The sequence below is a fragment of the Muscardinus avellanarius genome, assembly GCF_963383645.1.
Source record: "Muscardinus avellanarius genome assembly, chromosome: 4".
NCBI lineage: Eukaryota > Metazoa > Chordata > Mammalia > Rodentia > Gliridae > Muscardinus > Muscardinus avellanarius.
In genome coordinates, this window is record NC_137789.1 from 17996867 (window position 1) to 18014998 (window position 18132).

Consider the following 18132-nt stretch of genomic DNA (forward strand, 5'->3'; position numbering starts at 1 on the left):
CAGGACCAGCCTTGTGATTTGGACAAGGGAAAGTCTGGAATATTGACAATTTAATGATGACCTTGCCATGGGATGCCCTCTATAATCTCACTCCTGATCTTGGGCCTAGCATAGGAATTATAGGCAAATATACATGCTTTGTAAAACTAGCAAGCCCAGAACACTTGACTGTGGTATTTTACTGAATTGCATGTGTGCATGTGTTCATATATGTGCAAATGTGTGCATGCCTATGTGTGTAGGGTTTATTATAGGCATAGATTCTTCCAGTTCAGCTCCAGCCTCCTGGATGCTGCTACATGGACAAAGCCTCACTATAGTGACAGAAATAGAAAGTCCAGCTGTACCAAAAGAGACCAGCATGACTTATTTTGGTCATCCAGAGCCAGCTGACTGGCACTAATATGGGGGTCCATCCAAGGTTGTCTTGGGACCCCACAGCTCCTCTTAAACCCTTCCCACACTACAGCCCCTGAAATCTCACCAATGAGCCAGGCATGGTGGTGCACACTTGTAATCCCAGTGCTTGGGAGGCTGAGACAGGAGGATCGCACAGGTTTGAAGCCAGCCACAGCTACTTAGTGAGGCTCTTAGCAACTTAGTGAGACCCTGTTTCCAAATAAAATATTAAAAAAATTTGGTCTGGTAGTATAGCCCGGAGATAGAAAAGTTCCTGTGTTCTACCCCCAGTACCACAAAACAAAACAAAACAAAATCCCACAAATGGCCAATAATGGGTCCATTATGGTGGGGAAGATATTTGGATGCAGATAACCTCTGAAGAGTCCCAGGATTCTCCCAAAGCAGCAGATCCAGTTATGTGACTTACTTATTGATGTCGGTAGTTTTGAAAATGAAGTTAAAGTGCAGGGAAGTTTGGGATTCTTTTGTCCCAAAATGAAGACAATCAAGTGTGGCTGGGAGGGAGCCAAAAAAAGATCCCAAAGAGGGTGAGCCATGGGAAAGATAGGTTTGTAAAATATAAGGAATACTAAAAAATAAGAGGACAACCAGCTAAGATTATTCCATTTACTCCACACTCTTTTGTCCCACTCTCCCTCCATCTTTTAAGCCTCTCTCATTCTTAAGGATGAAAGAGTTAAGATGTTTCTTGTGACTTTTCTTAGAACGTTCCCCAACTCTTTCCTCCTCCCCAGTAGGATTAAGCTACCACCCCATCTCTCTGCTCCCATAGTGCACTGTGCCAGCCTAGGTACAGTAACTCCTTACATCAATCAGAAATATTTGTGTGCATCGCCTAAGTACCAGGCACAGAGAAGAGCAGATCGAAAGGCCAAGACACAAAAATGCTCTCAAAAGGTTCATCATCTCATAGGAAGGACGGATAAGTAAAAACGTCTTACTCCAGTCCAAACTAGGTTTGGGGGTCAGGCAAGGGAACTTGTGTTTACTTCTGAAGGATAAGAGGAGCCAGAACCTGTGAGGGGCTCATTGCCAGGCAGAGGGAGGAGTGTGTTCAAAAACCCCCAAACAGTAGACAGCAGGATGTGTTGGGGGCACTGCCGGGGGCACTGCATGGCCGGAAGAGAGGGGGAGCTTGTACAGTAACTAGAGATGATGACAGAGAAGCAGACTGGGATGAAACGCACAAAGTCTAGCCTCTGGAATTAAGCTAGAAAACCACAAGGAGTCAGTGGAGGATGTGAAGCAGGGGAGTCATTGGTTCAGCTAGGTCTTGAAGTATCTTGAAGATCAAGCCTAGTAGGAGGTTTGTTTTTTCTTAAGTAGTCTGGGCCTAACAAGCTGATGCTAGAATTAGAGAAACGGCAGATGAGAGAAGTACTAAAGAACTAGAACTGACTAGGCTCCATCACTGATTGGATGTGAGAAAAAGAAACAACTGACAACCTTCCGATCATGCCTTAGAGGACTCAGAAATGGCTGGATGAATCTATGAGACAAGAGAGGTAGGAAAAGGAGAAAAGTTACCTATGAAGACAGTGATCCTGGTGCATAATTCATAAGAAATCCAAGTGTGAGTGTTTGGGTTTGCTGCTCAGGAAAAAAGGCTATCTGGGGAAATCTGTTTGGGAGATATTGTTACCTAATAGTGTTCAGTAAGAAATGGGTCCCTCCCCAGAGATAATGTTTAGGTGGAGAGGAGCAGAGAGATTGAAGTGTGCAGTGATGTGGCCTTGTGGTGGCCATGTGACACCATCAGATTCCAATTTCCTCACATAAAATGGGAGAGCAATGTGCTATCATAAAAATCCAATAAGATCTGAGAAACTTTTTACTTATATCACAAGACTGAGCAATAGAAGATTCTTAATTATGTGTGGCTCTTTCATAAATCATTTTACTAATATCTGACACTATTTTTTAAATAATTCTATAATTTTACTTCTCTTTGTAGGTTGAGAGTTTGCATGAATTAAAAGATTTCTGTAAGAGTGCATGTAGGGGCCCAGCTGTTTTCTAAAATAGTCTTTTCTGGTGGCATTAACAGTCATTCTTTGAGTTCTTTCATTTGCAAATAATCATGACTAAAATAAGATAAGAAACTATGACTTCAATAATCCCACCAAATTGAGCTAACATAGTATCATAGATCTTAGATGAGTCTAAGATCTGTTAATAGAGTTTGGGTTAAAATTTTAAGTTCCAACCTTCCTACCTTGTTGTGCTTCGAAGTTATAGAATAAAAGGGACATCAGATATGACAATAAGCCTCATCATTGTTCTGACATTTAACTAAATTATATGGATGTATCACTTGGAGAGTTGCCATGTTACTAAGGATTCAGTAGAGCAGTACTTAACACATAGCCTCTGTTTGCCAGAACTGAGATAAAACATGATGCTTTTGACTTTAATAAAGAACTGAATGAAATAGTCCCAGGAACTGGATGAAATGCAACCATGAGAAGCCTTGACTCTTCTTGCCTGCTGTATCTCCTACCTGTTCCCTTCTGTCACCAGTGGCTTCTCTGGGCGAGTTGTGGAAGACATAGAGATGGCAGCGTCATGGGCTGCATCCACTTCCCCTTCATGCAGCAGTGGAAGGACATCTTCTCCAGCCAATTCAGATGACTTCTTAGTCTCATGATGGGACCCTCCATCAATCAGGTTCCCAAAATTACCTGCAGAGGCAGTGGCAAGGGGAGAGGGGCTAGATGTCAGCATCAGAACCAGTCAACTTGGCATAAAAAATCCAGGTTCACATTCTCCCATGGCAAGGAAATATCTCAGGATGCAGGTGGAAAAAATAAATGGTGAAAACAAACAAGAAGATTGACAATGACAATGAGCCATCACCCCTGTCTACCTTGTTTTCCCTTTTGTAAAACCTGCACCAGTGACAAATTATAAAACACAGTAAAAAAATGAAAACAGTCACTAAAAATTACAAATTCAATTCTAAACATTTTTTGTGTGTGTTGCTGGGAATTGAACTCAAAGTCATTCTACCTCCAAGCTACACCCCTGGACCAATTTTATTTCTTATTTGGGAACAGAGTCTTGCTAGGTTGACAAGAGTCTCACTACTTGCTGAGGCTGTTCTCAAATCTGCAATCCTTCTGTCTCAGCCTCTAAGTACTAGGTACACCACCACGCCCAGTAGCTATAGCCATTTTTTTTGGTGGTACTGGGGTTCCTGGAAGCCCTTCTACCACTGGGCTACACTCCTAGACCTATTTTTACATTTTTATTTGGAAACAGGGTCTCCTAAGCCAGCGCGCACGGCTGGCTTCGAACCTGCGTGATCCTCCTGTCTCTGCCTCCCAAGCGCGGGGTTTACAAGCGTGCGCCATCACACCCGACTATAACCATATTTTAACATCATAGTATATATCCTTCTAAGTCTGGTAAAGGATCATTGCAGATAGTTCATTTTTCACTCAACAAAATATTATCAATGCCATTACCAACACTACCTTTCTCTTGTCTAAATCTCCAAATACAATACCACATCTTAGAAAATAAGAAGAGGTAGAGAAAGAAGACAGGAAGGAAGAAGGGAAGAAGGAAGAGATGAAAGAAAAAATCAGGTGGAGCAAATGAGGCAGCTTTTGAACTACTGATATCATTAAGAAAAGCTATTCCTGCAAGAATATTGGCGTCCTCATCTTTCCATTTTACCATATAGTTTCAAATGATTAAAAGAAACTTAGATGAACATTTGCCACTTTTGGAAGAGCCCCAGAGGTAATCATATTACAGAGCTGGTCAGTTTTGTTTAAATCAAGAAGGTATTGAATCATCTGAGATCACAAGCTTATTATCACAGATTCCTCTTCCTCCTAACTTGGGAAGCTTTCCTAAGGCCTCCTTTCTTGACCTCTTCCTCTCCCCTCTAGTCATGCTGTCTTCTGTTACTCTATTTCTGCAGTACATGCTGTTGGTGTCTCACCCAGATCCCTTTACCAGGATGGAGTACCAACTCCCAGCCACTGATGTGGCTGCCAGCAGCTCACAGTGGCCCCTGAACTGTCCTCTACTAAGGGAGCCTGGATCCCACCTCCATTTCTCCCTACCCTGTTGCAAGAGAGCTGTCTGAATCAAGACCTCTGATGAAATGCTGTTCCTTGGAATAGCTTTCTCAGCTGTGCAATATCCCAAGAAGATGACTAGAAATTATGCTAATAGCATCTACTGGATGTGTGACATTTTGCATGCATTAACTTTTTAAACTTTACAACTCTGTGAGAAGTTGTTATTATTCATATTTTATATAGGAAGAAACTAAGACCCAGGGAAATTGAGACTAGTATAATGGAACCAGAATTATTAATACAAATATGTTTGAATTCAAACCTATTCTATTAACTATTTTCAAAGTATGAAAATAAATTTGTTCTTTATAATTGACACCAGAAATTGCTTATTGCTTTCTGAGAAGTGAACTTCCACCAGAGTGCTCTCATCTTCATGCACTGCACCAATTACTTTATTCAAAAAATGGGCATGAGCTGAGCACTGCGCTTGCCTGCACTTACCAATAGAAACCTCAAAGCTGATGGGTTTATCTCCAATTCTCCGATCAATCATGGTAGCTTCGAAAAATGTCCCAAAGAGTAAAAACTCCTCATATTTTTCTGGTATAATCTACAGAAAGAAAAAATAGTTACTAACAAGAACCAGCTTTCTTCTTTCACCAGGGAGCCTCATCAGCGATACTGATCTATTATGGCCTAATTTGTAGACCCCAGACTCTCTGTTCTAGCCTGAAATGTCATGCCTCACACTAATCTGACAGGCAGCAAGCATGGCAAATAAATTGCAAATCCAAATTCGACCACTATCTAGAATTATGCAAGCTCAATTCTGAGCTGCTACCTTAAAAGACAGAAAACCTTTCATGTCAAGGGTTAGTTCGGTATGTGTCTTTCTAAGAGGCTGTGGATGAAACACAGGTTTGGGATGACCTTCCTCTGATCAGGCTTTTAGAAAGAGAAAATCATAGATAGTATACTGAGAGTCATAGGATTCAATGTTTACCTTTGAGCATGACTTTCTGGCTTATACAGGAAACTCACATACATTATGTTACTTGTTCCTCCTAATAACTTTAAGAGATCAAAACTTTGACCATTCCCATTTTACAAATGAGAAAATTGAGGAAACTGAAGCTTGAAGTGTTTGAGTAGCTTTTCAAGTGTTCTGAACTCAGACTCAGTGCTCTTTGAACGCTAATATTTGTTTACCCCATTTCTTGGTGCTGGTAGAAAGTTGAACTTTATTTCCCTAAACAATAAGCAAACTTAGATAAAGGGGGCAGAAGGCATCTGCACATGTGAGCATCCACCAATCACGTGCATCCAGGAGCTCTATGCACTTACAGTTGGGAGGTACCCACCAAATCTGGACTCACAGTACTTTCATGCTGAAAAGGGCCTTAGAGTTCATCTGCTCTAGATTCCACCTTCTACTTGAATAAAATAAAGCTCAGAGAGACTAAGGAGCTCCCCAAAGGCAGAGAGCAAGTGGAACTCAGCCACGGGACTGGAGACCTAGTTTCTACTATGGTTGCTCTATCTAAAAGGTTATAGTGTGGAGATTGTTGTGGTTAGATAGATGTAGAATGACCCCTTGAAGAGTGTATAAGTTGGTGTTGGGGTTGGTGTAATTGAGTTGTGAGGGTTGTAATCCCAGTAGTAGATTGTAATGGATTTATCTGAGTGGTACCCTAGGCCAGAAGGGTGTGGCTAGAGAGGGTACTTCCCTGAGGCTGTGGCTTTGGATTATATATGGTTCCTCCTCTGCCTGATCGTGCGCTTACTTCTGGTCTCCATGATATGAGGAGCACAGCCCCTGTGCTCTCCCTCTCGCCATCTCCTGCCACCATGTCCTGAGACCCACGGTTCCTGACCTCACATGCACTGAATCTGAAACTGTAAGAAAATAAATCTTCTTTACTCTAAGTTACATGGTCAGTCTTTTAGATTATAGCTGTAAGAATGCTGACTGGAACAAAGATAGACTGTGACAGGTCATAAGACAGGACCCATCACAAGGCAGTACAAGATGACTCTTATTGCAAATGACTCGTACTGCCACGGAACAGGCTGATTGTTCTGGAGCAGATGTCTGTGGCACACAGTGACCCAGCATCACATTTCAGAGTGAGCTGAAGCACATGGTCTATGCCTCCTGGTTTTGCAGTTGTATTTACTAAATTCTGCAAAAAAAAAAAAAAAAAGAAGAAGAAGAAGAAACAGTAAACTTAGTCTAAAGAAACAAAATAGTTGTGCCCCTGGCTTTAGAATCCCCATTTGGTCCAGAGGCCTGAACTGTGTCCCTCAGAGAATTAAAGTGTTTCCCATCATTTGGAGAAACATAGCCCCTTCCTTCACACAGGGGCCTCTGTGGTGTTGGCAAACCCAGGAATGCTTCTATTCACCAGAAATAATGCACACCGTGGGAGCTCAGTCTGGATCTTAGTCACAGTCTACCCAGTGCTATAAATCAGCCTCTTATCTCATTTTCCCAAGGCTGACTTTACTCTCTGAGAGGAGGGTAGGAACCACCAGGAGACCTGGGGAAAGCAGGCCATGGAGATAGAGGAGGGACACCACGTAACCCCACACACCCCTCTTTAATCCCAGTTCTGCTACTTCCTCGCTGGTTGACTCAGCAGGTTATGTTCCATCTCCAGTTGTCACTTTCCCTCCCTGTGACATAAACATTATCTTAGGGCCTATAGGGAGGAAACGGGATGGGGCTGACATCACTCATTGGAACACCTAGTAAAATGCCTACACATATAAACCCCATAAATGGCAATTTTGGTAAATATTTCAACAGGTTCAAGTTGACGTCCTGCTCCTTCACATTCTTCGAGGCCTAACTCAAATGACTTTGCCTTCTGGAAGCATACCTTAAGCTGAAACAATGATGATAAGTAATGTTCACTTAGCTCTCATTATATACCAGAAGTAGAATTTTACCTGCACTACCTTATGTCGTTCCCACAACTACTCAGGGAGTTAGAGATGAGAACGCTGCAGCATTGAGAGGTGACCAGAGCTGCCCAGGATTACAAAATGACTAATATTTATTGAACATTTATTATGTGCCAGGCTTTGCTCTGGGTACTTTACATATACAAGCTCATTAAATCATGAGTAAACGGCTATGAAGTAGGGGCTATTATAGAAAAGGAAGGTAAGTCCCCTACCCTAAATTCAAATGGAGGCAATCTTTCTCCAGAGGTTGGGTAGTAACCACTGTACCACACTGCCACAATTCAAATTCAGCTGTCTTATTTGGGGGACACACATTTTAATCATTTGTTCCAGGAAAGAAGAACATTCTGTCTCTCCTAATGCACTGATTACTTCTACTTCCTGTTATACTAATTCTGCATATTTTCCTTCCCCTTCTCTATCATAAGCTCATTAGTTTATTTTCCTTCCCCTTCTATATCACAAGCTCCCTAAAGTTAGGCTCCATGTTCATTTTTTATCAATGTTGAGAATGACGCTTAGACAAAAGTTACTCAGTAAGCCTCATGGCATTTAAGTCTGAACACGTGTTTTAGGTTGCCTCTGCTCTGTGAGAGTTTGGCCAGGGGAGATGAGCTTTGGTGGTGGCAGTGAGGGCGAGTTGGAATGTCCAGCGCTATGAGGTCTATTGATTGTCCAGATGTGCACTGAGACCACAGCCACAGCTGGCAACACTGGAGGTCAAGACTCTGAGCAGCTCAAAGAGATGAGGCAAGAAAGAGCTGGTGAATGCAGTCTCTGGGCTGTTGAGGCCATGAGTGATTTAGAAGGACAGTGTTGTTCATCCTTCTTCCTTCCTTTTCCTCCTCCTTCCCTCCCTCCCCCTCCTTTCCTAGCTTCCTTATTCTTTCCCTGTACTGGGGACTGAACCTAGGGGTGTTCTACCTCTGAGCAATAACCCAGCCCTTTGTCTTTTTTATTTTGAAACAAGATCTCACTAAATTACTGAGGCTGGCCTCAAATCTACAATCTTCTTGTCTCAGCCTTCCAGGTACTGAGATTACAAAAATATGCTATGTTCAGTTTAATTTTGTGGTTTTAAAACATGTCCAGCCAGGTGTGGTGGCACATGATTGTAATCCCAGCCTTTGGAAGGCTGAGACAGGAGGATTGTGGTTTGCAGACAGCCTCAGCTATTTAGCAAGACCCTCTGCAACTTAATGAGACCCTGTTTCAAAATAAAGAATAAAAAATAGAAACCAGGCGTGGTGGCACAAACTTGTAATCCCAGCATTCAGGAGGCTGAGACAGAAGGATTGCAGTTCTCAGACAGCCTCGGCTACTTAGTGAGACCCTGTTTCAAAATAAAGAATAAAAAATAGGGCAGGGAGTATAGCTCAGAGGTCAAATGCTCCTGGGTTCCATCCCCAGACCCGAAAAAAAAAAATAGGGCTGAGGGTGTAACTTGGAGATAGAATGCCCTGGGTTCCAACCCCAGTATTGAAAAAAAAAAAAAAAACCTCCATAAATTCTTAGATAATTCACACTGATTAAGTGAAGCAGAATTCTCCTCCCCTTGCACATGGATTAGATTAAATGATTTTTCTCTGATCACCAGAGCCCAGCAGAAATGCCAGTGTTTGGCTTCCATGGCTGGGTCACAAAAGACAACCTTGTTCCCTCTTAGATCCACAGCTCGGGGAGAAGCCAGCTGCCATGTCATGAGGACATGCAGGCAACCTATGGAGAGGTCCACACAGTAGCACCCAAGGCCTTCTGCCAACAGCCAACAAGGAACCCAAACTTCCTGCCAAAGGAGAAAACCATCTTGTAACTGGGTTCTGTGGTCCCAGTGAAGCCCTCAGAAGACCACAGCCCCTGCCAAGATCTTAGTGAAAAGTCATGGGAAGTGCTGAGCCAGAACACTGAGCTAAGCTAGTCCCATTTTCCTCCTCCCCCACAGAGAAAATAAGCATTTGTTGTTTCAAGATAAGCTTTAGTGTAAGTTGTCATGCAGCAATGGATAACCAATAAACCTAACAAGACACTGACCACAAGCAAGAAATCAAGATGAAGAGAGGAGGGAGGAGAAACAGAGTTTGAATTATGTCTGAATTTTCCCCTCTTTACCACTTTCTGTACAATAGACAAGAGGGTTCCCAGCCTTTTAGAAAAGTGTCCTTTCTACCCCTTGCCTTCTGCTTGGGTGTAATTCTTCAGGCTCTTTTAGCAAAATATCTTGAAGACATTGACTTGGATTAAGAAAATCTTCTAAGCCAGGTGTGGTGACGCACACTTGTAATCCCAGCATTTGGGAGGCTGAGACAGAAGGATCATGGTTCACAGACAGCCTCAGCTACTTAGTGAGACCCTCCACAACTTAATGAGACCTTGTTTCAAAGTAAAGAATAAAAAACAGGGCAGGGGGTGTAACTCGGAGGTTGAATGCCCCTGGGTTCCATCCCCAAACCCGAAAAGAGAGAGAGAGAGAGAGAGAGAGAGAGAGAGAGAGAGAGAGAGAGAGAGAGAGAGAGAGAGAGAGAGAGAGAGAGAGAGAGAGAGAGAGAGAAGAATATTCTAGCTTCTTTCTACTTGGAAATTCCTGTTTGGAAAAGAATGTCTAACCTCAACCCACAGCAGGAAAGATTACCTAGAGGGTCAGAAAAAAGAATAACAGCTTAGATGTCCATTAAGCTAACTGCAATTTCTGATCAAGTTTACAACATTGCCATATATTCTGAACACACACACACATACACACCACTCCCATAAAGTCAATGCTGACACTAATGCCAACAAACAGCACACATTTTCAGAGAATATTTCTCAATGGGTGAGTTCAGAGGAAATTGTTGGGGAGGACCCTAAAATATCAAATCACAAACAAGAGGTAAAAAGCTTTGAATTAGCCTTCCCTGGTGGCGGGAGCAAATCATAGTGCCATTGGTAACAGCAGGTGCATTGCAAGCTTAGTGGGTGTGCATCAGACACTCTGCTGGTTGATTTCCATGTATTCTCTCCTTAGCCTCTAGAAGATGTCTCAGATAGAGTTAACTATTACCACCTGATTTTGCTGGTGAGGAAACATAGATCAGTGTTATTATCACTGTTATCAGCTACTTGTGGCTCTGATGATAAGCCCCAAGGTTTCCAGCCTGGTATTCTAACTTCTCCCCGACAGTGTCTTAAGATTCTCTAGATCCCACCAGTAAAAGAAGTGGCTCTTCCAAGGTTCAGGTGACTCTCCTGCCTTGATCCTGTGGCTGTTTCCTCCTCCTTAGGAATGGGCAGCTCTGGGAGAACAGCCATCACCTCCCTTTCTGCTGACCTGAGACACATATGCTTCCAGAGGCAATATTAACCTAGCCCAGCGCTGTAATCTACCCACCTCGACCACTGGCAGGACATGAAACTCTTTCAATTTCTTAACTACAAGTCACCATTGTAAAGCTGAAGAGTTGAGAGGGTATTCCCAAGTGATGTTAATCCTGGAGCCTCCGATCTCATGCCCATAATAAAGAAGTGGGCTAGGAAAATGGGAAGTGCTTTATGGCCAGGAAAAGTATTTATGGAACATGACTTCTTCACAAGTTTGGGGAAGAGGAATAGGTTTCTCAGCTTCTTAGATCTTAGCTTGTCCTTCTTTCTTCCTCCCATTAATCTCTTCTCCTATGTGCTCTCCCATTCAAATCATACTCCGAGATAACACAGCTAAACGAAATCAGTCCACGGATAAAGTTAGTCTGTCAGCCCACCAGCACGTACTGACACCCCCGGAGCACTTTTATGGCTGTTTCCTTGGGTTCCCATAGAATCTACGTTTGGGAAGTGTGAAGGAATTTATCATGAACAGATGGCAGTGCCATTTGCAAAGAGGCAGAGGTTGGCCCCAAAACACAGGGCTGGAAAGACAGATTTTCAGGAAGAACAACAAGGGCAGCCAGTTGCCTTCAGGAGCCGGGGGCAGTTGCTGTCTGCCCTGGGCTCCTCCCAGGTGAGGCATGAGGAGCGGGGCTCAGACCTACCTCGGGGGGTACGTCGAAGGATTCTACCTCGACCTGGGTGGAGTTGGTCTTGTCCAAAGCCTGCTGTGGCTTCCCATCATCGGCTTTGTCCGCCTTGTCCTTACTGGCGCCTTTGGAAGATTTGGAGTCTTTGTCCTTGGAAGGCAACTTCAGCTCCTTCAGGGCCTTGGAAAATTTGGACTCCTGTGCCCCTCCCGAGAGGATCTCCACAGCGATTTCTACCAAGATCCTGCCCCTGAATGACACACCTTCCCCGAAACCCTCATTCAGTTCCTGGTGGTCGTCCATCAAGCTTTGGTTCCTAGGTGAGCCATACAGGTTGATCCAGGCAGGTCCAAAGGTAGGGAGGAAGCCTAGAAGACCCCCAGCGTTAGTTATCCGCAATGTTTTCAAGTTTACCATGTGCTTGCTTTATGAAAGGTATTCACGTTCTTTCAAAAATGTAGAAATATTGAAGAGACAAACAAAATGATATACTGAAAGACAACATTTCACCTAAATCTCACTTTGGTCTTCTTTCCATGCACATTTATACTCGTCTGCATTTTAATACTATGATAAAGGCCAACACGCATCCCTTCAACTTCATTCATCCATTCACCAAATGTTGGTTGACTCCTAATATATGCCAGGCACCATGCTAGACGCTAACCATGGAGTCCAGTGGAGGACACCCAGATACAAACACTAAACAAAGAAATATTCACACTATAAGCACTACAAAGGAGATGTATCAGAATCAAGTAACAGGCTGATGTAGCATGGAGAGGAGTTAGGCAGGAAGAGAGACTGAGAAATCTGGGTGGGGGATAGCACCCCCTCACTGGGAAAGGAGCATAAAGTTGAAAACTAGGCTGTGTGGAAAGAGTCTGGAGAGGTGGGGGCTTCTCAGGGGTCTCAGTAGGGATTTGGATCTTTATCATAAAATCTATGGAAATATTTTTAAGGGATTTAAACAAAATGGCATGTATCACATGTCTTAAAATCACTCAGCTGCTACGTAAAGGGCTACGAAAATGAATGTGGACAGCCTGGCATGGTGGCGCACACCTGTGATCGCAGTACTTGGGAGGCTGAGACTGGAGGATTATAGGCTCGAGGCCAGGCTCAGAAACTTAGTGAGACCCTCAGAAATTTAGTGAAACCCTGTTTCAAAATAAATCCTGATGACTGACTGCCTGGGTTCAAATCTCAGCTCAAGCACTTTCAAGCTGTGTGATCTTGGGCAAGTTTTTAATGACCTTTTGCCTCAGTTTCCTTATCTGGAAGAGGTATTAATAATACTCATCTCGCTTCAAAATTAAAAGAAAAAATGTCTATTAAGTGGTATAATCTCTAAAACAATGTACTTAAACATATCGAAGTCAATCACTAAGCCAAGCAAGGGAAGGAAGGACGGGGAGGGAATGGGGTGGGAATTGGGTAGGGGTTAAATCAGCGATGAGTACATGTTTGTACACACAAGTTTTTTACCCCAATACGATGTTTGAATATAATGCACCAATAAAAAATTTAAAAAAAGTTGCCGGGCGTGGTGGCGCACGCTTGTAATCCCCGCGCTTGGGAGGCGGAGACAGGAGGATCGCGCTGGTTCGAAGCCAGCCTCGCTGGCTTAAGAGACTCTGCTTCCACATAAAAATGTTAAAAAATAGGTTTGGGAGTGTAGCCCGTGGGAGTGTATCCCGGAGGTAGAAGGGCTTCCAGGAACCCCAGTACCACCAAAAAATAAATAAATAAATAAATAAATAAATAAATAAATAGTTCTAGTTACAAAAAAAGTGGTATAGACAGTCTCTTAGAAAGGGTTCAACAATATTAGTTATCATTATGAATAAAAATTATATGTTTAGCAATTACCTTAATTAGATATTTCCAGATACATTTTACTGTTAATAATAATTTTATGCCTAAATGTTCTCTATCTCCCATGCCCACTTTTGTGTGCCGAATCTCTCCTTCCTCTCGGCAGAACTGAAGCAGGAGAATTGTGTTAAGAGGGATAGATTTTATGGTCCCTGATGGATACTTTTCAAGTGTGGATATATATATCTTCCTGAACGCAACAAAGAGGTCATGAATAAAACATGTCCACTTATATTTGAGAAATAATATGGATGGATGAGTCTACTCTCTATATAAAGTGATAAACACTTTCATAATATGAAAAAACAGAAGTTATTCATTGAGGCATTTCTTTGATATTACTCCTTGAGGGACATAAAAATGTATAAATTTTGTTCTCTGCTCTTGACAAGGACTTAGTCTAATTGAGGAAGAAAATAAAATAGTACTAACTTCACATATATGTGATGATATATATAATATATATTTCATATGTATGTGTGCTTAGTATTTGTGCATACATACACATGTATTTGATATGTACTTCTGTGAATCTTTATCTGTACCCATATCTGTCAATTAGCAAAAAATTATAATATAGGGAAAGATGATTGCCTAGGGGTTTTAAGAAGAAGGGTTTGTTGAGGTTTTTAGAGAATGATCACCCATGATTTTGGGTTTTGCAAATAAAAAGCTATACATTGAGTGGAAGCAGTGTTCCTGGCCTCCACCAGGTGAGCCCATGAGAGATCTGGGACTCTTTATTCCCTCCCTGGCTCACTGAGTCAGCCAGAGCTCCCTCATTCTCATACTTTCCTGCTCCCATCAGGAATGGTAGAGACATTTGAGGGGCATTAAAGCATGTAAATGCCACTCCGAGCTTGTGAGCCGTGCAGAAATATCTAGCAAGCCAGATGTGGCTGAGGGACCTTAGTTTACCAACTTCTGTTCTTATCTAAACTCATTTTTCAATTAAAAGAAAACTGACTTCCATTTTATAGATAACCTGGCACCAGGACCAAAACTCCTGGATGCTAGAGCCCAGCTTCAACCACCACCCTGAATCAAGCCAAGCCATAGCCACACAGAACTGTGGAAGATGCCGGCCACATTGCCATGCTAACCCTCATGGCTTAAAGACGGGGGCTCAAAGGCAATTTGAGACCTATTTCCAAGTCAGGAATGTGAGACTTTACCTTTATCTCCTTCCTGCTCATTGGAGATTTTCTTCAGGTCAATGAAATGAGTTGCCAGCACTACATCATTCACACTGCCTTCATCCCACACCTGTATTTTTACCCTCCGACACAAAGGAGGAAACATTTCTTTGAAGACCACCTGCTCATGCCACACAGGATTTGCACAGTTCTTCTGCACTGTGGTTCGCCCCTAAAAACAACAAGGCAGATGTGAGCCATGAAAGGAAATGACTGTTTAAAGAGAAATTCTTCAAACCAGCTGGAGATATAAAGCCAGTTGCCAAAACTGCTGAATCTGCCATGTCCTGACACCCAGGAAAATCCTTTGCACCCAGCAGAAATTACTGATGACCTACTCGATGCTGGAAGACATGCCAGGTACCAGGGACAAAGGCGAGTCACTGCCCTTGGAAAGTTCTAATCAGCACATTAGGGTTGAGCTGAAACTAACACCCATGTTACGAGCAGGAGCTGTGCTGTGCATCACCAGGAACACAGTCGGCACAGGCAGACCACAGGCTCGTGTTTTTTAAGTGCGATATCCAGCAATTTACTGCTCTAGTGTAGACCTTACTTTCCTTGTCCTAAGATGGAAGTGATGTTCTACATGAACTCCAGAGCCACTCAGGTAAAAAATACAACAGTGTTCATCCTGCCAAAGCGACTGGGTCAGGGTAGGTACAGATTTTGATGGCAGAGACAACATGCGTGTCAACTGAAGCTACAAAGTCCAGCCAACTTGGGCCAAGCTCTGACCATGGACCGTGGCTGGTCCTGATGCTTCCAATGGTTCTGGAGTGGGGAACAGAGGTGTTTAGGCTTACATAGGACAATGACTACCTGGTAAATGTGAAACAAATAGAGAGGGAATGGTAAATCTGCTCAGGGCCTAGGGACTGGGCAATGGCTCAGAGAAGTAGCCACAAGTGGAGAAGGATGTCAGTCTATCTGGGTCCGAAACCACAACTCCTTTCCTTTGTTTTCCATGCACAGTGAGTGGGAAGCCCTCCCCACCTGACTCACTGCCTTCTTGTGGCAAATTTTCTCTTTCAGGGTACTTCCAAAATTATATTTTAACTTGATTAAAAACCCCTGGATACAGAGCAGTGCTCTGATGACAGTGGTTCTCACCGTCTGCCCAGCAAAGGAGACCTCCACAAAGGGATCCACGAGGTCCTTACTGTCGCCCACAAACGCTTTGGTGACATTCGCCATGATGCTGGAGTTCATCTTGGGCAACCCTTCTGCTTTATAGAGTCTTACGTAGAATCTGGCCCAAGGTCTCTCCGTCGGAAACCCTTGGGGGATCAAAAGGTTCCTGAGAGGGGGAAATTTTTTTTAATTAGATAAATATATAGTTTTCTCACTGGAAAGAACAGAGAAAGAAAGTAGCAGCAATTTCAAGGCAAAAGGAAGGATTTTGAAATGCAAGAAAACTTCATCGCTAAAATGAGCTTTCTTTTCAGTGTAAATCACAGTGAAGGACAGAACAAATGCAAGCGCGTTCTGGTCTTAGGGACATAGACTGAACACATTGCTTCCCACTTCTTAAAGGTACCTTTTTAAGGGTACAATTAAATCTTGACATGTTATAAACCAGTGGTCAATAATATAATTCCTTCAAAAAAGACAAGATCAGGAACAGCTTGTCAATAATGGGCTCTTCCAGGAAGAGATCAGACCTAGAAGCTGACCTCCCATAGGAAAGCCCCTCTAAGAAGACACAGCCTGGTGCCTGTGACAGAGCAGAACCTCAGGTGGAAAGCCAGGAGCTCGGCCGTTCTTAGGCCCCCAGGATGAAAAGGGAAGGAACAGAGGCATCAAATCGGAGCACATCGTTTCCCTTCTACGGCCCTGGGTGGCCCCGTCTCACTTTTCTATTTGCTCCTCAGCGTCGGAGGTTTTGGGGTTGGTCTTTATGATGTCGCCTTTCCCGGTCACACTGATGTCGCACTTCAGGTACCCCTTTGTGCCAGTCCTGATGTCACTGGGATCTGTGAGCAGTGCCCACTTGTCGCAGAACTGATGACCTGTAAAAGCACCTGGCAGCTCAGGGGCTGCACAGAGGGCCGCGGCTCCACCCCAGCCTCCCAGGCTGGCTTCCCTCTGCCCCGCAGGCAGGCTGGGGCTCTGCTCAGTTACCTCCAAGCCTCTGCTGCCTCCCTCCTGCTCCACTCCCTTCCCTTCTTTTGCTTCCCACCCATTTCTTCATCTTTTTCTCCAACCAGGAGTATTTGAGAAACCTTCAACCTAGTAAATCACCTAGCAGGATTCCAGCTTTGACCAGATAGAGGGACATAAATGAAGTGTCAAAGTTGTGTATTTTTTGCCTACATCAATAAATATGGCTCATAGATCTTTGTGACGGGCTTATCTTTTTTTTTTTTTTTTTTTTTGCGGTACTGGGGATGGAACCCAGAGGCATTCAACCTCTGAGCTACAGCCCCTGCCCTATTTTTTATTCTTTATTTTGAAACAGGGTCTCACTAAGTTGCGGAGTGTCCTCACTAAGTAGCTGAGGCTGTCTGTGAACCACAATCCTCCTGTCTCCGCCTCCCAAATACTGGGATTTACAAGCATGGGCCACCACGCCTGGCTCTGGCTTATCTTTTTTAAAAAGCCACTGGGTCAGGCAATGCTCGCTCCACACCTCTACATGACAGAAATGCTCATGAAGCTCAGCAGACGCGGCCCTTCCCCAGGGCTGAGGGGCCACCTGTGCTTTCCGAGGCTCCGAGGCTCTGTGTGTGGCACCCTGCTCCCTGCGCTAAGCCACGCCCACTGCCTGGCTCTGCTGAGGTCATGTGACTTGGCATCACTACAGGATACAAGGGGTCTTTCATAAGAAGTTCTGTTTGTTGCTGCCTCTGCTATTTATTAGCTCTTGACCTTGGACAGATTGCCTGCTTCTTTGAGTTTCACTTTCCTATAAGCCAGGGATATTAATAGTTATTATGGCAAGCCGTGATACAAAATGTCATAGTCATTGCCATGTGCCAGGCTCTCTACTAAGCGCTTTATGCATATTTATTAACTCAGTCCTCTAAAAACCCCGGGAAGGAGGTCTTGATTTGTCCTCATTTCTACAGTTGAAGAAATCGAGGCATAGAGAATTTGTATCCTTTGTCCAAAGTTGCACGGCTAGGAAATAGCAGTGTGGAGTTTAAATTCAGGCAATCTGACTCTGGAGTCAGTATTCTCAGCTTCTACACTCTGTTGCCTCTCCAGCTCATTGTCTTCCAGCACTTAATTTGATAGAATTTGTGCAAAAAAAAAAAAGAAAGAAAGAAAGAAAGAAATTCATCAGAGGTAAATGTATAAGATAATTTTATCATCAGATTATTTGAGGGCAAGAGCCATGTCTCATTCATCTTTGTATAACTGGCACTCAGTTTCATTGAGTTAAAGGTTAAATGGGTGGTGAAAGAATGCAGTGGCTTCTGGGCACTGTAACCACAGAGGAAGGGAGAGAGACAAAGAGGTGCTGCTTCCTTACCAGGTTGGTTGTACACAGTCCCCAGGTCTACTTTGAAGGAGCCAATCAGAATGCTTCCTATCAGCTTGTGGTGAAGGACCTGGGGAGAGATGGATCAGTATGCCCAGCATGGTTATCTTTCAGGATCAGTCTGTAAAATGGGTTTGTGATCCATAAAAGAG

General features: G+C 43.5%; 1 protein-coding gene across 1 annotated transcript in view; it reads right to left on the minus strand.

Moving 5' to 3' along the window:
* The window catches only part of FER1L6 (fer-1 like family member 6), a gene marked incomplete at its 3' end in the record, with an annotated part of 145779 nt that overhangs the window by 108894 nt on the left and 18753 nt on the right, over nucleotides 1-18132 (minus strand). The window contains exons 7-13 of the mRNA XM_080694720.1: nucleotides 17972-18050; nucleotides 16349-16505; nucleotides 15607-15793; nucleotides 14473-14665; nucleotides 11435-11787; nucleotides 4962-5070; nucleotides 2924-3104 (exon numbers count right to left, since the gene is read on the minus strand). Coding sequence (XP_080550846.1) covers nucleotides 2924-3104; nucleotides 4962-5070; nucleotides 11435-11787; nucleotides 14473-14665; nucleotides 15607-15793; nucleotides 16349-16505; nucleotides 17972-18050 — 1259 coding nt within the window. The remainder of the gene's footprint in view (nucleotides 1-2923; nucleotides 3105-4961; nucleotides 5071-11434; nucleotides 11788-14472; nucleotides 14666-15606; nucleotides 15794-16348; nucleotides 16506-17971; nucleotides 18051-18132) is intronic.